A 26,674-nucleotide genomic window follows, 5' to 3' on the forward strand; every position below is an offset into this window, starting at 1 on the left:
TCAGTTTGCCCTGGACACGGAGGGTTGACGCCGCACGTACACGAGCGGACCCTCGTTCGTGCTGCTTGAGTCCGGTGCGTACACCTTGTAAGTGTGGTACACGCTGCCAAGGATAGAGATCTGCAAACCAGAGAGCATGGGAGAAAGTCAAAGACGCGTTTTGAAATTGCGCTGCACAGACGAGAAAAATGACTGTGTGCTCCTCAGATTAAGCGCACAACACTCCAAAGAAAGCCTGTACACACTGATTGTCGCATCCGTGACGTCACTGCGGCTCTGTTCACAACCATGGCATGCAACACACGGCAGAGAGGGGGAGAGAGAGAGTGTGTGTGTGTGTGTGTGTGTGTGTGTGTGTGTGTGTGTGTGTGTGTGTGTGTGTGTGTGTGTGTGTGTGTGTGTGTGTGTGTGTGTGTGTGTGTGTGTGTGTGTGTGTGTGTGTGTGTGTGTGTGTGTGTGTGCGTGCGTGCGTGCGTGCGTGCGTGCGCGCGCACGTGTGTGGAGCGGCGGTCGGGAACTCTTTTTATGTGTGATTTTAGTTTCGAACCGCGCAACGTTATGGCGGCGCAATAAAGTGATTGATTTGATTTGATTTGTGGGGTTTAACGTCCCAAAGCTACTCAGGCTATGAGAGACGCCGTAGTGGAGGACTCCGGAAATTTCGACCACCTGAGGACCTTTAACGTGCACTGACATCGCACAGCACACGGGCGCCTTGCTTTTCGCCTCCATCGAAAGTGGCCGCCGAAGTCGGGATTCGATCCCGCGTCCTTGGCAACAGTAGTCGAGCGCCGTAACCACTGCGCCACCCCGGCGGGGTGCACAATAAAGTGTTAGCCGCAACTGCCGCCCGCTAAATCTGGTGGTGAATAAAGCCTACACTTCACAGAAATCAGCAACAGGTGTAAGCCGAAAAGGGCCGGAAAAGAATTTAGTACGTGTATCGTCACCACTTGAAATTTTCATAAGCGGACAACGAAGCCGTCAACACATGTCAGCACAAAATACTTGTAGCTGCCATCCTCACGATTAACACGGTACTGCAATGATTCGAAACAATGGGAACATTTTCATCTAAAGGGGTGGAGAAAGAAGGGTAACTAAACTTCTATGCCTGCAGCCTCCAACGGCGTTCGAGCCGTCGCCCGCATACACAAGCAGCCGCTGCCTCTCACGTAATGGTTCGCTTTCAGATAATGTCGAAACTGACAGCCTCTGGCTACGCGATGCAAAATTATGGAGGAGTTTCATTCCAACGAAGAGATTAGCACGTGCGCGCACATGCAAGCGCCGCGGCCAAGCGCCACGAGCCTTCCTGACCACACAGGACATTACGTCACACCCCACGCCATCCACTGAGCGACCTCCGTTGTCTGGATCATTGTCTAGAGGATCACATGGGCTGGTATGTCACGCCCTATTGCGGCACTCAAAACAACGAAAGCAAGAGAGGAAAGCAAGCGCGCTGTCAAGCTAAGACAAGCGGCTGATCGTGGGTCTCAAAGCCGCAAAAGCAGCCAGGATGTCCACACATTCTGCGTAGCTGGAAGAAATAAAGCAATCGAACACCGGGTATGTTCATGAGCCCATAAATTTGAAAAATTCCAGGAAGCGGTTACCGCCACCTCTTGTTACCAGTACATTTCATGTTTACCACAAAATATCGACTACGAGATGGGCTACAAACCTCCATTCAGACATTTATGGTGGTCATCTCCATGCGCTTCTTGTCAGCAAATCTAGGTAGGCTCCACTTAATTACTTATCAAAGTGTCGACACTATACGGACGCACAGGCTGACGCCAGTGCGGCGCTAACGCCTCACATAATGCCGCGTAGTGGTGACAATGTCGAAAGAAGCAAATGAAAAGGCTGGCGTTGCATTGAATGAATTCTTTATGGCGCTGTCTTGTGTACGCAAAAGAACTATAAGCGATTCGGCTACGGCGATAACTCCAAGCATGCTCAACGAACCATGATTCCCGTTGCACGCGTCAAGCTCAATAGAAAGTCGGCGAAGAAACATCTAGATAAAGCCGCATATTCTCCTACAACACCCTGGAACGATGTGGTCACAGGGACGAACCTATACAATTATTCGGGACACATTTCGGCGCGACAAAAGGAAAATGGTAAAGTCGCTGTTCGGCAACACTGAACATAAACAAAGAAAAGGCACAATATAGTTCTACGCGGTGCAAGCAGCGTGATAAGGCTGCATTCCAGCGGTGGTCAGCAGAAAGAAGTAAAAGATTATAAAAGGTTCAGCAATATTCTGATGTGAGCAGCGCGCTTCAATTCCGGTGGATGCAAAGCTGCGGAGGAACCTTTTCATTGACTTCAGTTATTCTTTGCCCCACATCGAGCAAAAGCGCACTACGAAAGGTTTCGAATAGCAGTCCTTTCATCGCAAAAGTAAAGGTGTCTCTAGCGTATCCGGTAGCGCGTACTCCTCAAGAAGGCTAAGGGGAAGCCGCCCGTTAACTGGCGGAAAGTAACGTGCGAACGCAGCTGCTTCCAGTGGTCCTGCCCTTTGCTTCCTCGTGGAGTAACCGCCAAGCCGGCGTAATAACGGATTTCTCGGTGACTACAATATTACAGTCGCAATCACCACATACACGATACCCCTAGCTGTGATTCTCTTTCGAACAAATTAGAGCGCAGTTTTCCGTTAGCGTGACCGCGCCTGGGCAACCCATGCTGAGCACCAGAAGTGCAATCAATACCTGCTGGTGTGTTTGGCTCAGTAAGAGTGATCTCCATTCGGTATTCAGGCTGCTACTTCTGGTACTTTTTCCTCCTGAACTTTTACTGCATCGTACACTTGCTGCTTTCTTTCCTGGTTGTACTCTCTGCTAGCTACGACCTACGCACTTCATGTGCTTAGTACTAAGCACTAGTGTGTCTGTGTATGAGGCAGATTTGTAAAATTAAGCAATTTATGTTTTGCCTTGAGGAGATCATTGCAGTCGCACGACTCGGTTTTTGCAAGAAGTACAAGATAATGATCACCGTGTACGCGAGATGCAACTTGACTGCCCTCACCTGTAGACACCAGGCGAGAACTCGGAAAACTGTACGACTGATTTTGTTTTTTAGGTGTCTGGCAGTCGTCTAGGTAGGAAGGTTAAAACCTTTCCTACATATGGTTGACAAATAAAGTTTGACCATCTAACTTCCGGTCGCATAGACTAGCCAAAATGCGTGGGAATCCCCCACTTTTACGCAAAAGACAAAAGAAACCCTCGCAGACCGGTGCACTTACTCTCAGTGCTGTTGCCACGAACATAAAGGGTGGGGAGGCTCGAAAGGCTTCGTTTGCGTCATACTGGAAAACAAAAGAAACGTCGAAGCTTGAAACAGAACATTGCAGCGTGCAGCGCCATTGTAGTAGTATCTCCTAAATTTTTCCACGCGAGCTACAAAACAGTAAATAAGCGCACTACAGTGGTCAGCACGGCTGTCTAGAGCACTGGAGTGGTGCGCTGCGGTGCAAAGTGAACTATTGACTGGGCTGCTCTGTAACTGGTACAGTGCAGTTCTCATTGCGAACAGTATGCCTACGTGTCTTCGTTCTAGCGCCATCATTGTCCCTAGAGCAGTGTACCTACTTTGTTTGTGCGAGAGGCCAGTGTTCAAGCGCTCTAGACAGACGTGTCGACGACTGTACATCCTGTAGCACTCCAAAGTACGGTAAAAGTGCGATAAATAACTCGTTGACGAAGTATGCGGTGTATACTCTATAACACGTCGCTCTCCCTTTCCTATCCTTCAGAGTTTTTACAAGTGAAATTCCACTCGCACTTTTTTGTCTGACAGTTTCGGGGGTTAAGTTGTCTTGACGTTCTTTAATAGAAATAGCACTTCCTTCGACAACTGCGAGTAGTCGAGTATTTTGTGCGCCAGTTATTGGCGGACACACTCATCGCGGTGACACCAAAGGGAAGATAAACTATAAGTCCCTGTTTTCGAGCGAAAATGCCGCGTTGTGATACCAAAAATGAAACCGACTACTCATCCATATCACATCATATTCGCTGAAAACTGAAACGAATCTGCGTTCTGAAACAATCACCAGGGATAGTCAGCAAAACTTTGAAATTTACCCCCCGCGGTGCTCCTTCGAAGGAATGCGGCAGTTAATGGAGCTGTTGTCCCGTTTCGGGCAGCAGCGACGGCGACGAGCATTTCTATTTTTCCGTGTAGACCGTGGGATAGAGAAAGGAGGACGAGCGCTGATGGGGAGAGGTTTTTAACCCTCGAGTGCAGAGAGTGTGCAGCACTGAAATTTATAATTATATAGAAATATAGTGTCCGACTCCGACATCTATCACATTACCATTTGCGAAGCCCTGTCGAATAAGCGGACCTAAGAGCAAGACCTCGATCTAATAAAGACTAATCAATATACCGGTTAGAGCATCCTCCCGCCGCTATAGCTCTGTGGTTTCGACGTCCGGCTATTCATCTCAAAGACGCGAGTTCGATCCTTGCCACGACAGCCGTCTTCAGAATGGAGGTTACGTACAAAAAGCATCTATGATGCACGATGTCGAACCTGTTAATGAACCCCGGATGGTCTAAACAAAAGCCGAGCTATTCACTACATCGTCCCTGATAAGGCTGAGTCCTAGGCCTTCTGCATGGTAGGTTGGCGTGCATGCAACGCATAGGTAGCGGGTATGACTTGCTAACGTGTGCTTGGGATGCGGTATGAAAGGGCATGTTAAAGGTGCTCTCGCGTCTAGATTTAAGGCGAACCATAAGAGACCTCTTTATTAAAGAAACATCATTACTGACTTAAATACAATTAAGTTACTGGCATGATTATGGCTGCTATTCGGCTCATGATTGCATCCAACTAAACGGTGCTATCCAAACTATGACAGAAAGACAAATACAAAGAAACACCTAATTGCATTACGATATCATTAGAAGCAGTGCTGCCGTTACATGTAGTTTTGGTTCATTCTTCCGTGGTTGTGCTCGCGTCTGTCCGCACACAACCAGGAGTCTATTCGCATTATCTAGCTGTTGGCTGCTTTCTTCACCGAACTGCCTAGAGGTGGCGACACGGACGCAATGAAGTTAGCTGTCACTTCCGGCTTGGTGACGTCACTCTTCTCTAGACAACGAAGATTTTTCATGGCAATATCTACCAGACCTAACAGTGAATGGATATTACTGACGACTAATTCTTTTTTTTGTCGATAACACTCCTAATCACCATCACCATCATCAACAGCCATACTATACTCACTTCAGGGCGCAAGCCTCTTCCATGCTTTTCCAGTTAACCGGTCATGTGCTAGCATCGTCTATTTGATTCCTACGAACTCCTTAACCTCATCCTCTGACCTAACTTTCTGCCGCCCCCTGCTACGCTTTTCTTCCTTTGGAGTCCAATTTGTTACCCTTAACGACCATCGCTTATCCTCTCTTCAAATCACATGCCCTGCCCATGCCCATTTCTTGTCGATTTTCACTAGAATGTCATGAACTCAAGTCATTTCTCTGACCCACTCTGCACGCTTCCTACCTCTTAATGTTACCCCTACCATTTTTCGTTCCATAGCCCTCTGCGTTGTCCTCAACGTAAGTAGAACCCTCTTGGTAAGCCTCTATGTTTCAGCCCCATAGGTGAGTACAGGTACGATGCAACTGTTGTATACTTTTCTCTTGAGCGATACCGGCAAGCTGCTAGTCATCATCTGCGAATACTTGCAAAATACGCTCCATCCCAATCTTATGCTCCTAGTTCTTTCCGTTTCATGGTCTGGCTCTGCTGTTTCTAACGGTCCGATGTAGATATATTCGCCTACTATTTTCAGTGCTTCGCTGCTACCTATCGTAAAGTGTCCCTTTCCGAGGCTGTTGAACATTGGCTTTACAGTTGAATCCCGCTATAACGAAATTCACGGTGCACGAAAAAAAATTCGTTCTCGCGGAACTTCGTTATCGCAAAAATTTGACGTGAAACGCAGAAAGAATTGCCCAAGCAGCAGCAAAGGCGTTTAATGCCAAAAATCTGTAAGCTTGGTTTGCTTACGCTTCACGGCGAGCAACGCCGTCACGCGATTTTCGCACTCGGTCAGCAAACCCATTGCAACATCGTCGTCTCGGACAGCAACGAAATTCCTGATGACATCAAAAGCGTCCATCACCTGTACGGCGGTTGCCGCAGCCGGCGCTTCCTGTACGTCGTCGTCTTCTTCATCGGAAGAGTCCTTATCATTCCGGGCAGCTTTTATGATCTGCTCATCACTCACATCTTCGTGAACAACAACACAAGCGTCAGCGCCGATGTATTCGTCGAGCTCGAGATTAGGCGGCACGGTTCCTATTTCTCCCAGCGTTTTCCAGGCGGCCGCGATCCCCGGAGCCGGTGACGCCTCTTCGTCGTCGTCTGTAACGCCTGGTGTTAGGCCAGCAGAGTGTACGGGTCGACCTTCGGCAAATCCGGCGTGCCTGAAACAGTTCACAATTACTGAGCGCCCCAGTGTGCTCCAGGCAGCAGACATAATCTGCAGTGCCACGTACAAGTCCACCTTCGTGTCTCGGCCGGTTTCAGTGTTAAAAAGGAGCCGCTGAATTAACCTCCCGCGGTAAGCGCGCTTCAGGCTAAGAATCACGCCCTGATCGAGAGGCTGTAAGACAGACGTGCAATTGGGAGGGAAAAACCTCAGCTCCGTGTTAGTGAGCTTGACTTCGTCGGAGTGATGCGCTGAACAATTGTCCAAAAGCAAGCAAACTTTACGGCCCTGCCGCTTCATGTCGCGGTCGAATGCCATCATCCACTCGGTGAAAATAGCGCGGGTCATCCATGACTTGTTGTTCGCCTTGTACTGCACAGGTAGGCTACGAGTTCCCTTAAAACAGCGCGGCTTGGCACTTTTGCCGATGACTAACGGCGGACGCTTGTCCGAGCCATCCATGTTTGTGCAAAGCAGCACTGTGATGCGTTTTTTGCTGTGTTTGCCGCCGTGACAGCGCTGCCCCTTGAAGTCGAGCGTCCTAGCCGGCAACATCTCGTAGAATAGCCCGGTCTCGTCGGCGTTGTAAATGTCTGCAGGCGCGAAGTTGCTTAAAATTCCGGCCATGTTACTCGCCTTCCAAGCAGCTGCTCCGTCCACGTCTGTTGACATTGACTCGCCGCACAACACTTTTCCAACGATGTTATGGCGGGCCTTGAAACGGTTTAGCCAGCCAATGCTGGCTTTAAAATCATCAATGCCAAGTAGGCATGCATAGTTCAAGGCTTTCTGCTGGACGATGCTTCCGGACAGGGGGACGTTGCTGGCTCGTGCTTCCACAAACCACGCATGCACTGCTTTGTCCAACTCTTCATGGAGGGGCCGCGTCACCTTTTTGTGCTTCGAGGATGTGCCTGAAGCAAGTGCCATTCTCACGCTGTCCTTATTGCCTAGAATCGTTGACAGCGAACTTGCAGGAATTCCGAAGTCTTCAGCAATTGCCGCTTTCTTCCTTCCGCTTTCTGCTTGGGCGATTATTTGAGCTTTTTGCTCAAGGGAAAGAGTTTTGCGTTTTTTCACTTGCGTTGCCATCGTGTCCTGCGGATGAAAACTCGTCGTTGTCGAAGAGAAAGGCAGCGAGTGAACAACGCGACCACGACACAAAGCCAAAATGGCGGAACTGCAATCACGTGATTTCATGCTTAATGTGGCTTTGGATTTGACTTGGACTTCTCGCCAATAAAACTAGTTTCGGTTTCCATTTTGAACGCGAAAATTTCGTTGAAGCGGAAACGCTCTGCAAAAATGGTTCGTTGTGCAGAGAAATTTAGGCCATTAATTCTTATAGGATACTCGCGGGGAATAAAAAATTATTCGTTGTCGCGGAAATTTCGTTGTGGCGGTATTCGTTGTGGCGGGATTCAACTGTAGTATTCTGCATATTCATTTTTATGCCACATTTCAGCTTTTCCTATCTAGGTCATCAATCATTATTTGCATTTCATCATCAATGTAACTTATCAAGGCAATGTCATCAGCGACTCGCAGATTACTGAGGAATTCTCCATCAACCCTTATCCGTATGTGCTCCCATCTAAAGTCTCCGAATATTTCTTCTAAGCAAACTGTAAATAGTAATGGGGAGTACACCTTTCTTTATAGTACACCTTGCTTTATGGGAATTTTATTACTTTCTTTATGGTTAACTATGCTGGCTGTGCAGCCAGAAAAAGATTGTTTGTTTGTTTGTTTGTTTGTTTGTTTGTTTGTTTGTTTGTTTGTTTGTTTGTTTGTTTGTTGGGAATAACGTCCCAAATCGACTCAGGCTATGAGAGACGCCGTAGTGGAGGACTCCGGAAATTTCGACCACCTGGGGTTCTTTAACGTGCACTGACATCGCACAGCATACGGGCGCCTTGCTATTCGCCTCCATCGGATTCGATCCTGCACCCTTGGGAACAGTAGTCGAGCGCCGTAACCACTGCGCCACCTCGGCGGGGTGCAGCCAGAAAGATATCCTCCAGTATTTTCACATATAGATAATCTACACCCCGATTTCGAATTGCCTGCATGACGCTTTCGACTGAGTCAAATGCTTTGTCCTTATCTATGAATTCTATGTATAGGGGCTCGTTATATTAAGACAATTCTTCTTCCACCTGGTTCATAGTAAAAGACTCATAATGGCATCTCTTTAATACAGAGGCGCAGCAAGGCTGCGAAAACGCTGTCCCCTTCGCAACACCTAGTGATTGACCTAGTGTCTCACTCAGTTTTCGCATTTTGAGGATGCTTACCTTGATGAGCACGGCGACAAAGAAGATTAGCATTATGACGAAGTCGGCCGCGAAGTGAAATATATTCCAGTACAGAAATGTGCGAAGTGCCTTGTAAGGATCCTGAAAGTTGAAGACGGCCACAAACTGTTACATAATATGATAACGGTGAACCACAAAAAAAAAAAGATATGCAAACGCTTCTTCCTTATTCCCATGGAAACAGCGGTCAAGACAGCACATCGACCTGTGATAACGATAACCTGATGGCGCAGAGCAGTTCTTGGCATTTGTGGTTTCCAAACCTCGCTGTATACCTCCTCCCCTATAGTAGCTCTGTGGATTGCTTCTAGTGTTAGGGTGTATAAACAGCGAGCTCTTCAGGCAAAAAATGCTGCGCTCAATCCGCCGACGCCCATTAATTACTTTTAAACTTTTAAGCTTAAAGAGCGCTTTACTTAGATTTCTGCGATACGGACGATTTTGCAACCGATATTTCATGAAGTAATCTGAAAACAAATTCCGTTCGAGGTGCACTAAATTGAAAATGATACATTTTCATTCAGTAATGAAAGACAGCCCTAAGCCGTTGTTACCACGGAGGCATTTTGAATGAAAATAAATACAAGCTCTCCATTCTTCAACTAAGTGGGAAGGATAGTGGGAGAGGAAATTAGAGTCGCTCCACTTCTACGTATTTTCTCGTGGGCCGTTTTCGGTTTTTGTTTTGTTTTGCCGCTCTGAAGTAACCTCGATACTACCGGAGCATGGTTCAGCCAACGAGTAATTTATTACCTCCGTAGCGCACCATGCTACGTTCTTTCCTCTGTGACAGGCTCTTTCAGGAAACTCTGGCGTCATGAGAACTTTCGCCTTCGGTGACCTGGCTGTGGCTCGAGCATATGCGCAGTGAATAAAGGATGTATATAGCAGCAACTGTCTAAAAATTATTCCACTGGCCCGTGCGGTGACAATCGAGTAGTGGCGCCTGTGTGCACACGACGTTCTACGAATGGGATTGGTCCGCATTGATGCCCCTGGTGTCTCAAAGGCTGTTCTAGTTAAACTTTTGAGGGTCGAATTGTTTTGAAAAAAAGCTTCCCCAGATGGCCAAATTACTTTATTGCGGATTTTGAAAGTTGAGTATGAGTAAGGTCGAGGAAAAGTGGTAGAAAAATATTTGGAATCGTATTTTGGTGTCAAAGTTGCTCCACACTGCAAACTTAGGGACCTCAGGAAACCAGATGAAAATTGATTTCTCAGGAAACCAGATGAAAATTGATTTCTGTGGCCCCTGCACCGGGAGTGGCCATAAAGATAAAAATCAAGTTTTGGCGTCCGTGTGCTGTGCGATGTCAGCGCACGTTAAAGATCCCCAGGTGGTCGAAATTACTCTGTAGCCCTCCACTACGGCCCCCTTTCTCTCTATCCACTTTCACTCCCACCTTCATCCCTTCCCTTACGGCGCTGTTCAGGTGTCCACAGAGCAAGTGTGACAGATACTGCGCCTTTCCCTTCCTATGAACCAACCAACCAACCAACCAACCAACCTCCATTGCGATCACAAGGGGAGGGGGGGGGGGGGGTAATCGAAACCATGCAAGGGCCTTGCCGCAGACCGAGCCACAAACTGCAGATAGGAATCAGTTTTGTTTATCCCCTGCACGGAAGCGCCCATACAGATAGAAATCAAGTTTCGCGCCTCCGTTGTGATCACGTCGCGAAACCGAAACCACGATAGGGCGGCGGCGTTGCCGCAGACCAGGCTGCAGCTAGGAGTCACTTCTGTTTATCTTCGCGTGAAGGCAGTGCCATAAATTTCAAGCGATTCTTGTAAGCCCTAGGAGGTGGCATCTCCTCCCAGTGAGCATGCAACGTCATTAGGGCGCGAAATTTCAAACGGAGGATTGAAACCGTACCGGTACGGCAAAAAACTTGCGAGACGGAAAACCGCCGTCGTACATCTACGGCAAAAACCCTCAAAGGATTAAAACGCTATAGCGCGTGTCATCGCCTTATAGCTGGTGTTTGCTCAAGGTTTGGAACAAAATGCACACGCTATTTCCAGTCTTCAAAATGCTGCGCGAAATGAACTATCTTCTGGTGATGATCATTTACGTCTTCTACAGCTAGTGCGCGCATATAACGCCTATCGTGCTACTACAGAGAACGATTTCTAGGTAGGAACGCAAGCAGTGTTGAAGAAACCAAGAAAGCGTGTGGCGCTATATGTCGATTTTCCGCATGTGGCTATGGCGAAAATTGAAGTAGCGATCCGTCTCCTTTGTCCCACGCTCATAAACGTTTCTTCGAAGCTACTGCCGTGCCGTTCTCTAATTCGAAGTCTTCACCTTGCCAGTTTTTATTCTTAAATCCGAAGACACTGTGCGTCTCACATTCGATGGTGTGTTCCTAACCAAAACAGCGGGCGCGCTGCCAACGACCGCTGTTACACGCTCGCCTGTTGCAGTTTATATTTATGGTGTGTCACGAAGCTATATGCATCGCGACGTGCACCCTGCACCTGATCTTTACCGACAGCTGTACGGATTAATTTTCATCCGGTCGTTTCTTGCAACAAACCCGTTCTAAAGGTGGTTTATGTTGGGCCTCCTTGCTGACTTTAACTCGAAGCGAGTAAACGTGTCAATACTATATAGTGTATAAAGTTCACTCTCACGTGTGTCCAGACTTAGATAGGCGGTGAGCAAATGCCGCCGCTAATAACGCCGCCTTCCGTTAAGGAACGTACCGACTTCACCGTCACCAAAAGAACCAAGTCCGCTCCAATAGCCAGCGCAGAAATCGCGATGTAAGTGACGACGAACGCTCGAGTGGTGGTGATATCTGCGAATAAGCGCGACCAGAGACCATCATGTGTTTAGAGAAGGGTGATGTGCGGGTTGTTTCTATTACACCTTTCTTTGTGCCTTGCTCGCTTCTATTATTCGACACAATTTTTTTTAGATGAGACAAGGGCATAATGACTTCCATTGCCCTCTTCGAAGTTCGTCAACTAATTGCAAAAACAGTTTAATTTACCAATTATCAACAGCAGTGCATGCTTATGTTATCTTATGTTATGTTATGCTTATGTTATCTATCACCAATCGCAAGTGATTCCCCGAACAGTGGACTACACCGCCTATATGGTGGATTCTATTGGTGGGAACAGAGGAAAGAAAATTCACGTAACGAGTGATGCGATGTCATGCGTATAGGGCAAGAACTCGCACACATCAAAGAAAACAGACTGTGTCGCAGGCGGAAAAGCAAAACTCGCATTCCCGACCCTTCGAGCCCTTGGTGAGGAAGGTCGACTTAGTAGGCCATTAGAAATAAAGAAAATATAGAATTGCTTTAAATTGCCTTAGCAGTGGCCCTCAATGACAACGATGAGATCTCTTGCACACTGTCAGCGTCAACTGTGTGCAACTGTGGCTGTGTTGGAGGAAGCACGCTGTTCATGCATTAGTCACGACTATTGTTGTCAATTCCGGATAGGGTTTACAAGTACGCGAAGGTGACAGCGTCGTCAAAGGGCGCAAAAAGAAACATCTCAGGACAAACGCATTTCTGGGCGAACATACAAGGTAACTTTGGTCCTGTCCCAATATACGTATGCCCTCTGTTCCCCCGGCACGCTCGACATCATCGCGCTAGCATCACACTTACTCACTAGCGCAGAATTTTGCGAAAACTGACTGTTTTGAGTATTCGTTTTTTTTTTTTTTCACGGAAAATACTTGATTGGAATCGTGTAATTGTACTTTCTTAGTTTAGTAACACGTGGCATTTTTCATCTGTTGTGTTCTGCATGTTGCATTCTGCATTTTTGCTAGAATATTACTGCATGCCCATCCTGCTTGCACCCTTAAATAATAATCGCATAAGTAATACGTCATAAATAAACAGATAATAATAAAAAAGCAATAATACACAAATACCCCCACAGACACAAAAAAGCAATAAAGCGCAGACGATGCCAAGTTCACACGCGAGCGCTGTAAGAAAAAAAAATACGGGACACTGAGACACCTGACAAAAATTATGTGAACACAATTGGATTTATCATCGGTGATTACATCGATGCTCTTGCTCTATGCTTCACACACGCAACAGGCCTTTTTGAAAGGGTGATGGCTGGCAAGAGTTGGGTCGAACGTGGCCGTTGGTGGGTAGAGATTCCGTCATTCCGATGGGTGCGGCGAATGCTGCCCTTGGAGGGCAGCTTGCTTTTCCGCTGACCCTTACAATTAAATTTCGCGATTGCCTTTCTAGGCGTTGCGGAGGTTACGGGTAAGTGCTCTGTATTGTGTATGGGGGCGCTTGATTGAGGAGAGTGATGCTAGGTTGGGGGATGGGTGGACTGGTGAGTGAATGGTTGCAGTAGATGGGAAGTCAGAATAAATTTGCGATATAAATGCGTTTCTTTTTAACAACAGTATTACAGTTCTCATTCCGAGAAAAATAAGGATGCGTCTTGCGTCTCTGGTGAAAATACCTGATCGGTCGAGAGAGGCAACGTAGTCTCGTGACGTCACGCACCCTACCGATTAATCAGAACTCGGCCAGCTCCGGTAACCATGACCTGATTCGTTGAGGTGGTCAGGAGCTCGAGCAATCAGTGAATTTAATAGCCAAGTTGGTAGGTTACATGATCCAGCGCTGATCAATCGGAAGAGTGTGTGACGTCAAAAGGCCACGTGGTAAGGCCGAGTCGACAGGTGCTGTAGCACTGGGTTGTTGTTGTTGTTAAGGACTTTAAATATCCACCGATGTAGGAGGCCCCCTACTCCCCGCCCCCGGCACGCAGGCCCATGGGACGGAGGCCGGGGCCTCCGCAACTAAAGACATGTGGACATATATTATGTTGAAGCATGAAAAGGAAGGAAAAATAAAGAGGCTCTGCCCGTGCCACATAGTATAACGGACTTATAAAGACAGGCGAAGCGACAGTGTTTCTTCGCGGCTTCAGCCGCCAGGCGGATAGCTTGCTGCTGGTTGGCGGGGGACTCGCTCCGCAGTAGCAGTTCCCATGCTTCTCTACTATTTATGTTTTCCTTGGCGCCAGGGGAATCAAGGCATTGCCAGAATATATGAACCAGAGTGCCCCTTTCTACGCAGGTTTCGCATTTATCGTCCACCTTTTCCTCCACTTGCGTGTAGAAAAGCCAGACGGGACTTGGAAAATTAGCTTGCAGGCGCCGCCAAGCGACGGCCTCTTTGTTATTTAGTTTTCGGTCCGGTGGTATGCAGAATCACAACCTCAGCCATTCAGCATATCACAACGCACCCCGATAAAGGGAAAATGCTTTCACTGGACAGAAAAAGGTAGCCAAACATATTGAAACCGATGGCAGGTGGGTCACGTGCATAGCTTAGAGTCCTTCTGGGAAAGAGAGCCATGGCTAGCCTTGACCGCCTAGTAAAGAGCACTGCCAACCAAGATCCGTACAACTCGTGCTATGGTCTTTCCAGTTGTGATGCATGGATGCGAGAGTTGGACTGTGAAGAAGGCTGACCGCCGAAGAATTGACGCGTTTGAATTGTGGTGGTGGCGGAGACTCTTGAGAGTTCCTTGGACGGCCAGACGATCAAATAAGGCGATATTCGACCATAAACCCTGACTGCTCATTGGAGGGTTAAATTCTAAGGTTAAAGCTCAGCTACTTTGGTCATCTGATGAGAAGACAGGAGTCGCTGGAGAAAGATTTGATGTTGGGAAAGGTTGAGGGTTACCGTAGAAGGGGTAGGCAGCAAAAGCGATGGTTAGATGGCATCCGCGAGGCGCTGCTGATGAAGGTATGTGATGTTAGGAAGATAGTGAGAGACCGGAAAGCGTGGCGTGATATGGTCCATAGGGTCACGAATTGTCGGACACGACTGAACGACTGAAATGAACTGAAGAGGCCTTATGAGATCGGATCACACTGTTAAGTACAGCAACCACACTACACTACAGCAGCGCAGTTCACATTATGGCCACTGATTAGCACTAATAGGTAGCGGTCCTAAGAAGCACGACCTATCACTACTGCAATAATACTGCTAATAAAGACCATCACTTAGCAACAATACATAATGTCCACAAGACATTGCTATTGAATCAGCACCCAAGGACATTCCAGCGTCTTCTAAGTTTCCTTTTCTTTTTCTAAACTAAATTACTGTTCATCCGGACCACAGCACCTTACTCTAGCGAAAACCGTAACGAAACGCTGCCAAAATCCAACAGCGGAAATGTGCGTTCGCTTCTCTGCCTCTCCAGCAACAGAATCGATGATTTCGTCCGTCGTGCGAATTGGATGGATCCTTAAGAGACCGCGAGCAGTCGCCTCCATTGGCCAGTGCACATGAACGGACTGTGAGCATCCAGTGAAACGAGAACAATACGATGCAAACCGGCGCTAATTATATATATATATATATATATATATATATATATATATATATATATATATATATATGCAGATCAATCAAGGGGAAATGAGGGTGCTCGTTATAATACATGAAGGAAAGAAGCCAACAGTCGGCGAGGCCAAGGAAAGCGTTGGGGATGGTACTTTGTCTTTCTTTTTTTTATGTTTACTTGGATAATCACAGAAATTAGTAATGTAATCTGTTTATGGGAAAGATAATGAGACACAAAGTAGAAGAAAAAACAACGTGCCGATGGTGGGATCCGAACCCACGACCTCCGAATAACGCGTCCGGTGCTCTTCCAACTGAGCTACATCGGCCGCTGTCCCCCCTGCTACTTTCTTGGGTATTTATGTTGTCTGTATACGAACCTTGAGAGTGTTCACCAGCGCCACCCTCAGCCATAGCGGCGGACGTGGGACGTCCTTTTGTTACCGCCAGCGTCACGTAGAACGTGATCAAGAGTGAGGGCGAAAGCTGTGCTAGAACCCTCTTACGCTACCTATGGCTTCAAGACTGCCAGAACCGAGACCCCCGTAAGCTACAAGCAGATCAATCAAGGGGAAATGAGGGTGCTCGTTATAATACATGAAGGAAAGAAGCCAACAGTCGGCGAGGCCAAGGAAAGCGTTGGGGATGGTACTTTGTCTTTCTTTTTTTTTTTATGTTTACTTGGATAATCACAGAAATTAGTAATGTAATCTGTTTATGGGAAAGATAATGAGACACAAAGTAGAAGAAAAAACAACGTGCCGATGGTGGGATCCGAACCCACGACCTCCGAATAACGCGTCCGGTGCTCTTCCAACTGAGCTACGTCGGCCGCTGTCCCCCCTGCTACTTTCTTGGGTATTTATGTTGTCTGTATACGAACCTTGAGAGTGTTCACCAGCGCCACCCTCAGCCATAGCGGCGGACGTGGGACGTCCTTTTGTTACCGCCAGCGTCACGTAGAACGTGATCAAGAGTGAGGGCGAAAGCTGTGCTAGAACCCTCTTACGCTACCTATGGCTTCAAGACTGCCAGAACCGAGACCCCCGTAAGCTACAAGCAGATCAATCAAGGGGAAATGAGGGTGCTCGTTATAATACATGAAGGAAAGAAGCCAACAGTCGGCGAGGCCAAGGAAAGCGTTGGGGATGGTACTTTGTCTTTCTTTTTTTTTATGTTTACTTGGATAATCACAGAAATTAGTAATGTAATCTGTTTATGGGAAAGATAATGAGACACAAAGTAGAAGAAAAAACAACGTGCCGATGGTGGGATCCGAACCCACGACCTCCGAATAACGCGTCCGGTGCTCTTCCAACTGAGCTACATCGGCCGCTGTCCCCCCCTGCTACTTTCTTGGGTATTTATGTTGTCTGTATACGAACCTTGAGAGTGTTCACCAGCGCCACCCTCAGCCATAGCGGCGGACGTGGGACGTCCTTTTGTTACCGCCAGCGTCACGTAGAACGTGATCAAGAGTGAGGGCGAAAGCTGTGCTAGAACCTTCTTACGCTACCTATGGCTTCAAGACTACCAGAACCGAGACCCCCGTAAGCTACAAGCAGATCAATCAAGGGGAAATGAGGGTGCTCGTTATAATACATGAAGGAAAGAAGCCAACAGTCGGCGAGGCCAAGGAAAGCGTTGGGGATGGTACTTTGTCTTTCTTTTTTTTATGTTTACTTGGATAATCACAGAAATTAGTAATGTAATCTGTTTATGGGAAAGATAATGAGACACAAAGTAGAAGAAAAAACAACGTGCCGATGGTGGAATCCGAACCCACGACCTCCGAATAACGCGTCCGGTGCTCTTCCAACTGAGCTACATCGGCCGCTGTCCCCCCTGCTACTTTCTTGGGTATTTATGTTGTCTGTATACGAACCTTGAGAGTGTTCACCAGCGCCACCCTCAGCCATAGCGGCGGACGTGGGACGTCCTTTTGTTACCGCCAGCGTCACGTAGAACGTGATCAAGAGTGAGGGCGAAAGCTGTGCTAGAACCCTCTTACGCTACCTATGGCTTCAAGACTGCCAGAACCGAGACCCCCGTAAGCTAGAAGCAGATCAATCAAGGGGAAATGAGGGGTGCTCGTTATAATACATGAAGGAAAGAAGCCAACAGTCGGCGAGGCCAAGGAAAGCGTTGGGGATGGTACTTTGTCTTTCTTTTTTTTTTATGTTCACTTGGATAATCACAGAAATTAGTAATGTAATCTGTTTATGGGAAAGATAATGAGACACAAAGTAGAAGAAAAAACAACGTGCCGATAGTGGGATCCGAACCCACGACCTCCGAATAACGCGTCCGGTGCTCTTCCAACCTCGCCGACTGTTGGCTTCTTTCCTTCATGTATTATAACGAGCACCCTCATTTCCCCTTGATTGATCTGCTTGTAGCTTACGGGGGTCTCGGTTCTGGCAGTCTTGAAGCCATAGGTAGCGTAAGAGGGTTCTAGCACAGCTTTCGCCCTCACTCTTGATCACGTTCTACGTGACGCTGGCGGTAACAAAAGGACGTCCCACGTCCGCCGCTATGGCTGAGGGTGGCGCTGGTGAACACTCTCAAGGTTCGTATACAGACAACATAAATACCCAAGAAAGTAGCAGGGGGGACAGCGGCCGATGTAGCTCAGTTGGAAGAGTACCGGACGCGTTATTCGGAGGTCGTGGGTTCGGATCCCACCATCGGCACGTTTTTTTTTTTTCTTCTTTGTGTCTCATTATCTTCCCATAAACAGATTACATTACTAATTTCTGTGATTATCCAAGTAAACATAAAAAAAAGAAAGACAAAGTACCATCCCCAACGCTTTCCTTGGCCTCGCCGACTGTTGGCTTCTTTCCTTCATGTATTATAACGAGCACCCTCATTTCCCCTTGATTGATCTGCTTGTAGCTTACGGGGGTCTCGGTTCTGGCAGTCTTGAAGCCATAGGTAGCGTAAGAGGGTTCTAGCACAGCTTTCGCCCTCACTCTTGATCACGTTCTACGTGACGCTGGCGGTAACAAAAGGACGTCCCACGTCCGCCGCTATGGCTGAGGGTGGCGCTGGTGAACACTCTCAAGGTTCGTATACAGACAACATAAATACCCAAGAAAATAGCAGGGGGGACAGCGGCCGATGTAGCTCAGTTGGAAGAGCACCGGACGCGTTATTCGGAGGTCGTGGGTTCGGATCCCACCATCGGCACGTTGTTTTTTCTTCTACTTTGTGTCTCATTATCTTTCCCATAAACAGATTACATTACTAATTTCTGTGATTATCCAAGTAAACATAAAAAAAAAAGAAAGACAAAGTACCATCCCCAACGCTTTCCTTGGCCTCGCCGACTGTTGGCTTCTTTCCTTCATGTATTATAACGAGCACCCTCATTTCCCCTTGATTGATCTGCTTGTAGCTTACGGGGGTCTCGGTTCTGGCAGTCTTGAAGCCATAGGTAGCGTAAGAGGGTTCTAGCACAGCTTTCGCCCTCACTGTTGATCACGTTCTACGTGACGCTGGCGGTAACAAAAGGACGTCCCACGTCCGCCGCTATGGCTGAGGGTGGCGCTGGTGAACACTCTCGAGGTTCGTATACAGACAACATAAATACCCAAGAAAGTAGCAGGGGGGACAGCGGCCGATGTAGCTCAGTTGGAAGAGCACCGGACGCGTTATTCGGAGGTCGTGGGTTCGGATCCCACCATCGGCACGTTGTTTTTTCTTCTACTTTGTGTCTCATTATCTTTCCCATAAACAGATTACATTACTAATTTCTGTGATTATCCAAGTAAACATAAAAAAAAAGAAAGACAAAGTACCATCCCCAACGCTTTCCTTGGCCTCGCCGACTGTTGGCTTCTTTCCTTCATGTATTATAACGAGCACCCTCATTTCCCCTTGATTGATCTGCTTGTAGCTTACGGGGGTCTCGGTTCTGGCAGTCTTGAAGCCATAGGTAGCGTAAGAGGGTTCTAGCACAGCTTTCGCCCTCACTCTTGATCACGTTCTACGTGACGCTGGCGGTAACAAAAGGACGTCCCACGTCCGCCGCTATGGCTGAGGGTGGCGCTGGTGAACACTCTCAAGGTTCGTATACAGACAACATAAATACCCAAGATAGTAGCAGGGGGGAAAGCGGCCGATGTAGCTCAGTTGGAAGAGCACCGGACGCGTTATTCGGAGGTCGTGGGTTCGGATCCCACCATCGGCACGTTTTTCTTCTACTTTGTGTCTCATTATCTTTCCCATAAACAGATTACATTACTAATTTCTGTGATTATCCAAGTAAACATAAAAAAAAAAAGAAAGACAAAGTACCATCCCCAACGCTTTCCTTGGCCTCGCCGACTGCTGGCTTCTTTTCTTCATATATATATATATATATATATATATATATATATATATAGGGAGGGGGTTGAATCTCGAATGGGTCCGGTAGGTCATAAACTTGAAGTAGGTGACACACGATGAAAAAACAACACTTTAATCCGACGTTTCGGCCGGGGTCCGGCCTTCGTCAAGGAATTCCTTGACAAAGGCCGGACCCCGGTCGAAACGTCGGATTAAAGTGTTGTTTGTTCATCGTGTGTCACCTACTTCAAGTTTATATATATATATATATATATATATATATATATATATATATATATATATATATATATATATATATATATATATATATATATATTTTTTTTTTTTTTTTTTTTTTTCAGGGCTCAGAAGAAAGCCTGCGAAATACAAATAATACCACGTGACTAGTGCATTTGTGCGCCGCGATTGTGGTGCTCTCAGTCGTGGTTTGAGCGAACGAAATTAGCTGCGGCCGTGTCTTCTTGGCCACGTTAAAGCGGCAGGCCAATATGCCTGAGATGGCTTCTTCGCCGCGTCAGACAGCCGGCCCACGTGACGGTGCAGTAGCAGCGAGGGCGGCGAGCCGACACCACCGAGATTCTAACAAGGCCTCCTTCTCTCTCATCAGCGAACGTCACGACAAACGGATGAGCGATAAAATATCAGCCACTGAATCTGCGCATACAGGCTTGGGTAAAGGGGCGAGATGACATCATGTGACTCAAAAAAATTAGCTCTGCACCTTCATTTGCCGGTTCTTTATCGCCATCTGCCTGTCGTGATGTAGGCTGCTGCGGTGCGCAAGCCTGGCCAAAATCGCGGTGGCGACGGGCGAGCTCGAGCTCGCTCGAACCATCGCCAACATTTCTGCCTGTCGCTGCAACGGAACCATCGGGTCACGGCCGCAGCTGATTTCGTTCGCTCAAACCACGACTGAGAGTACCACAATCGCGGCGCACAAATGCGCTTGTCACATGGTATTATTTGTATTTCGCGGGCTTTCTTCTGAGCCCGGAAAAAAAGATACACGTGAGACTCTCTATCGCAATTAATGGAATGGGGGTTTCTGAAGGTGCTCTACAACTTTCCAATTCACATTTTTAGTCTAAAGTCGATATTTAATAAATTAGAGAAACTAACATAATTAGCTAATTAAGTAATTGATAAACAAAAAATTGCCTGTAGTGCGCAAATAGGCTGGCAGTTGTATGCAATTGGTTTCACTGACCTATACCTCAAATATATTATTTTGTAACCCCTGGTTCAAGTTAGCTGGGACACCCGGTATATATATATATATATATATATATATATATATATATATATATTTACACTTGCCTACCCCGCATATAATAAATTCGCTATGGAAATTAGTACAGCGAGGCTTCTTGGTTTACAGCACGAAATCTGTTGAAGCTGTTACGGTTTTCCATTAAGCGCAGACTCTTGCATCCTGCCGTGAACCCACTCTCAGGCTGCGCATTCCTTCGCCTTAGCCGTGACCTGCCAAGCCACTAACTACTACCCATTGTATGCCACCTCCTCTCTGTCTCTCTCTCTCTCTCTCTCTCTGCACTCTTGAACTTTATGGAGGCGAAACGAAGAGGCGTCCGTGTGCTGTGCGATGTCAGCGTTACAGCGCTCTAGGATCTTCTAGAGCACTGTGTCAGCGTTGTTGTTGTTGCGACTGTAGGAAGAAGGAAAAGAAAATGCACGGGCCTGCTACTGGCTCTGTAGCTGAGCCACCTCCGCTGCCTCGTGCGGACAGAAGAGAAAATTGAGAAGTAAAAAGAAGAGGGAGAGAAAGACGCGCGCCGCAAAAATAGCCGTCGTCCACCACCGAAGCGGTGTCGGGTGCAATGACGGCCTAGAACCATGTCAGAGCACGTTAAAGATTCCCAGGTGGTTGAAATTACTCCGTAGCCCTCCACTGGGACTCCTCTTTGTCTTTTGCCACTTTCACTCCGACCTGCCTCCTTTCCCTTACGACGCGGTGCAGTTGTCCACAGAAACAAGTGTCATGGATACTGTGCCCTTCCCTTCCTGTAAAGCAATTATAATTACTATTCCTATTTCGACTACCCCATAAATGTGCGTTGGAAATCTCGTTTCACTTTGCCATTTGCCTATCGTAGTAGGTGCTCGCTGCCTGTCACGGTTGGCAGGTGGCGAATGAATTGAGTTTCATTCAGTTGAATTGATAAATTCAATTGCACGGGCTGGCCGTGGCAAATGAAAATTAAATTCACGAAGTATTAAGGTTTCGCGGTTGACGCTGTATATTCCACTGAAGAACACAGCACTGCGTAGCTCGACCTCAACGACTCGTTCTAAGAAGCTGCTTTTATCCTTGTTTTTACGGCAGTAAAGTTAAAATTGTTTTGCGTTAGGGGCTGCTCCGACTTAAACTTGCTTCCAAATCCGCCGCTGTACAAGGGCGAGGATGGGGGATGGCTGCTCCTGACCTTACCGGGCTGGGACTGACAGGTCACTGCCGCTTGCTGCGGGGGCAGGCCTGCCACATTTTTATCTGTTGTAGGTCGTCATTGCGCCCGATACCGCTTCGGTGATGGACGACGGCTGTTGCGACGCTCGTCTTCCTCTCTCTCTCTCTTCTTTTTCTTTCGTCTCTTTCTTCTCTTCTCTTCTGTCTGCGCGAGGCAGCGGTGCACGAGGCAGCGGAGGTGGCCCCGCGCCCCGCCGGTGTGGTGCAGTGGTAAGACACCCGACTACTGTGCCGGAGTACCCGGGCTCGAACCCGACCTCGGCGGCTGCGTTTCGATGGAGGCGAAACGAAGTGGCGTCCGTGTGCTGTGCGATGTCAGCGCACGTTAAAGATCCCCAGGTGGTCGAAATTACCCCAAAGTCCTCCAATACGGATCCTCTTTCTCTCTTTCCACATTCATTCCCACCTTCTTCCCTTCCCTTACGGCGAGGTTAAGGTGTCCACAGAAAACAAGTGAGACAGTTACCGCCCCTTTCATTTCATATATAAATCAATCAGGCAGCGAAGGTGGCTCGGCTGCAGAGCCAGTAGCAGGCCCGTGTATTTTCTTTTCCTTCTTCCTTCAGTCGCAACTAACTGTACAAGGGTCACTTGTTAATCTCGGGGAACAGCACTTACCAATGGCCCTGGAGTACGTGGGAAAAGGTTTCAGGGTGATGAAAAAATCTCGCTTTTCCATCAGGCTGTACACGCACTCCGCGATTGTGGCGGCGTTGAACAGCTGGGCACAGAAAAAGATGTGCACGATGTCACAGCAGAACATATATGCCCAATCACGAACGCGATAGCTTTACAGGGCACGTTCATTGAACACCCTAGGATCGCAACAAACTCTCCCTGATCGCTCAGCACTGTGATGAAGTCACATGCCGTTATGTCATTCAACCACCGTTACTAACTGCTTCCTGTTGAGATGAAAAAACACTGGCGCAAAAGAAAAACAGTCGAGAGGAATCGAGTGACTGCTCCATTGGTTACAAACCGAGCGTGCGACGCTACACTACTGACAAGCGTTCGTTCTCTGCGAGTTAGTAGAAGCCTTATGCGGTCGCCTTATATATTTTAAAGTATTCGACGACCACGTATTTATATTACAGCAACACTTTCTTGAAATTGAGACCACTAACGAGTACTTCCAAAAATCATCAGCAGACGCGATAGCGCCTTTAACACCGCATTTGCATTCGGCGAATAGTATGCATTCAGAGACTAGCACAGTGTTATAACGTCTTTGGTTTGTTTGCGTTAGTATGGGAAGGCAGGCACGGTATGTCTCACTTCTCGATGAACACCAACGTTTCATTGAACCATCAGCCTCTAGATAGGTGCCAGATGGATGCTACATGGAAAGCGAAATGGTGTGACGCCACACGAACGCTGCACAAAGGAAGCTGACATCGCACAGCACACGAAGTGGCGTCCGTGTGCTGTGCGATGTCAGCGCACGTTAAAGATCCTCAGGTGGTCGAAATTACTCCGTAGCCCTCCACTACGGCTCCTCTTTCTCTCTTTCCACTTTCATTCCCACCTTCCTCCCTTCCCTTACGCGCGGTTCGGGTGTCCACAGAGCAAGTGTGACAGTTACTGCGCCTTTCCCTTCCTGTGAACCAATTTAACTTTAAGGACGATTGCATCACAATTTTCCTACAAAATCACGTGCCTATTTTTCCCAAGAAGCTTCCCGACATAATCTTTTTCTTTTTTTTTTTTTAAGTTATGTCGGAGACGACGCCTTTTCGAGGAAATAAGCTGCACACGCTACGGTGTATCATAGCAAGAAGCACCACTACCTACATGTATTACTTGGCACAACTAACTAGTGCTGCAAGTTATCTCTATTGCGCAGTGCTACTAATTAGCACTGTTAATTAAGGGCATGGCTCAGCAGTAAAGCGTAGCGTTCACAAAACAATGCGATGACATTCAATCTGAAAGACGTGTAAGCGACCCCCAATTTTAACGTGCGAGTGCTCACGGACTGAACAGATTCAACAATATCCAGGCCGCGCATGTGTGTTGAATATATTAGCATACCCTGGAGAAATAAATTTCAATCCCAAGGATATAGAGCAAGCCTTGTTCGTATATGTGTCGTATTTCTTAGTGTGCGAGACGCTCTATTAATTGGAGCCGCAGTGCCAAGCAATCTCATTCACTGGAGATCTGGGGATTCACACGAACCACCTGCCCCGATTATAACGGCAGCGCGTAATTACCACGCGGGTTACGCGCGCTGTTAGGGAGGTTGGTGGAGGAGAGGGAACAATGGCCACCCCCACTGTCTCCTTGTCTCTCGCAGCGACGCTGCCACGGGTTTTCGTCTTCCGGCGTAACCCGGAGACCTTTCGTGGGCTACTCGCTACTCGCACCTTTTTTAGGGAGAAAAGGTCGGATTCGACTAATTTGTATGTTTTTTCCTGTCGTTTTTGTTCGTGCCGCGTTTTGCTGCCTCGCAACCTTGCCAACTGTGCCACCAGATGGCGCTGGCTGTGCCCTCCGCGCTGCGCATCTCTTTTTGAGAAAATGGTTCTTTGGAGCGCATTTTTTCTATAAGATCCGCTCTGTGAAGATGTCTAAGCATGCGAAGCATGTTATTGCAAACGTGTATGCTCGGAATAGAGCCCGTTTCGGCAGGAACCATTCGCCTACAAAACGAGCGTGTAGTGATACGCCTCCTGTTTTCTTCTTGAGGACTACTTGCGTAGCTTTCGCTGCGTTGCACCTGATGTATGAAATGGAGTATAGAAGGCGACTGCAGCCGTTTAGCCCCCCCCTCTGTGACGCATTTTTTTTTTTTTTCAAAAATTAACCCCCATAAAGAAAAGGCGAATAAGCTTAACCAGCCATCTACTGTACAAGCATTCCAATATTTTAAGTGGGCTTAGCGACTCACTTTTACGTGTTTAAGCGAGGTGTCTGTGAATGTGTCGCCAAAAGTTCCAATATCAAAGCAATAAACTAGTCGGGCAAAAAAATTCGAGAAGAATCTGGAATAGAGAAAGCGCTTTCGAAGAAAGAGCGTCTTTTGTGTAGTAAGGAAGTAAGAAATTAATAGATATGCTTCTGTTCGACCTTTCCCGGGCCGGTGGAGAGAAGTAAGCGCTTGTCCACGCAAAGGTCTCGATTCTAAGGACCGCACTGGTGAAGCTCATCTCGATGAGATAATTAAAAAGGCTAAATCTTTTGCCGCTCCCGTGGCCGGAAGGAGAAATTATTTCCTGGTTACGACAGGTACGCCATTTTTCATAGATATTCAACTTTTCTTCCAAATAGAACTGCCTTCGCATTGAGGTTAGTGAGTAAGGTGCTGCGAAATCACGCAAGCCCTCCGTTTTATTTAACGGTAAACAGTGTTCAAAAGTTTGTTGCTTACTACTGTGTAATGCTACTGCCGAGGCAGCTCTGCTTATCTTCATTTAGGCTCTGCAACGCTGCCGCCCTAAGAGCTTCAACATTGTATCCGAGTCCTTTGAAGGTACTGGTACGTCCTCAAATATAATACGTGCTCGAAAATTAAATGTTTAGTGCGAAATCTGCATATATATGACGCATAAGGCACAGTTAAGAAAAGCCTTCTTACCACGCAAAATGCGGCGATCACTCGGAGCCACTTCGTAGGTACAACGGTGAAGACTATTGGTACCTGCGTGAGTATGACACGGGGTATAGGCTCATATCGGCAATGAAAACATCGCTGGGTTACAAATGAACTACAGAAAAGGTTAGAGCGGGGTAAACGTATTGTGACCGTTCTACTATTAAGCATCCCTTGTTTGGTTATAGTTACATGCATCAATAATAACTATCGCCTACAGAACAATTAGACGCCGTGTTAGGCATACACCTTCCATATGCTGTCTGGTTAGGGAGGATAAGCACCCGTAACTGTGCAAGGTTTTCAAAGTTTAATAAATAAAATGATACTTGATGTGATGTCAATGCATGCATTAAAGAACCTCGGGTGGTCGAAATTTACGGAGTCCTCAACTACGGCCTTTCTTATAGACTAAGTCGCTTTGGAATGTTAAACCCTATAAACCAAACCATAATAATAATTGGTTCACAGGAAGGGAAAGGCGCAGTAACTGTCACACTTGCTCTGTGGACACCGATCCGCGCCGTAAAGGAAGGGAGGAAGGTGGGAGTGAAAGTGGAAAGAGAGAAAGAGGGGCCGTAGTGGAGGGCTACGGAGTAATTTCGACCACATGGGGATCTTTAACGTGCGCTGACATCGCACAGCACACGGACGCCACTTCGTTTCGCCTCCATCGAAACGCAGCCGCCGAGGTCGGGTTCGAACCCGGGAACTCCGGACAGTAGTCGGGCGTCTTACCACTGCACCACCCCAGCGGGGCATAAACCAAACCAAACCACGCTTTTATGATGCTGCGTGTAGTGGGTACAGAATAAAAAAATGTGCGCGTCGCTCATCTCACACGGTAAGCATTGGTATTCAGCCGCAGGCAGAATAGCAATGAGTCAGAATAGAATTGGAGCTTTCAGAGCAGGACACCGCGCGCACCCGACACGGGGCTTGTTGCGGTGTAAACAAGCGCTCGCGTTGGTGTAAAACAAGATCCATTCGCCGTGTGGCGAAACATTTTTGCCATCTGTCGTAGAGAATCCTGCTTACCACAATCATGTCGGCACCTTGACTGCAGCTCCAATTT

At 47.5% G+C, this 26,674-nt stretch overlaps 1 protein-coding gene across 1 annotated transcript; it reads right to left on the minus strand.

The window, feature by feature from the left end:
* Positions 1 to 26,646, minus strand: LOC146200231 (uncharacterized). Its single transcript, XM_084592304.1, has 7 exons — positions 26,638 to 26,646; positions 25,585 to 25,698; positions 22,623 to 22,725; positions 11,502 to 11,596; positions 8,771 to 8,872; positions 3,266 to 3,328; positions 1 to 120 (listed from the first exon to the last, which is right to left on the minus strand). Exons 1-7 carry the CDS (start codon positions 26,644 to 26,646, stop codon positions 1 to 3), a joined length of 606 nt encoding a protein of 201 aa, XP_084448430.1.
* Between the last annotated feature and the right edge of the window lie 28 nt (positions 26,647 to 26,674).

Source organism: Amblyomma maculatum, chromosome 2 (genome assembly GCF_055883805.1).
Source record: "Amblyomma maculatum isolate TAMU_Amacu chromosome 2, ASM5588380v1, whole genome shotgun sequence".
NCBI classification, from domain to species: Eukaryota; Metazoa; Arthropoda; class Arachnida; order Ixodida; family Ixodidae; genus Amblyomma; species Amblyomma maculatum.

What these genes read in the sequence shown, in the direction of transcription:
- LOC146200231 (XM_084592304.1), bottom strand. An exon ending in TGATCGCCGCATTTTGCGTG is followed by an intron (nt 22,726 to 25,584) that starts GTAAGAAGGCTT and finishes TTCTGTGCCCAG; the next exon opens with CTGTTCAACGCCGCCACAAT. An exon ending in TTGTCGCCGTGCTCATCAAG is followed by an intron (nt 3,329 to 8,770) that starts GTAAGCATCCTC and finishes TTTGTTTTCCAG; the next exon opens with TATGACGCAAACGAAGCCTT.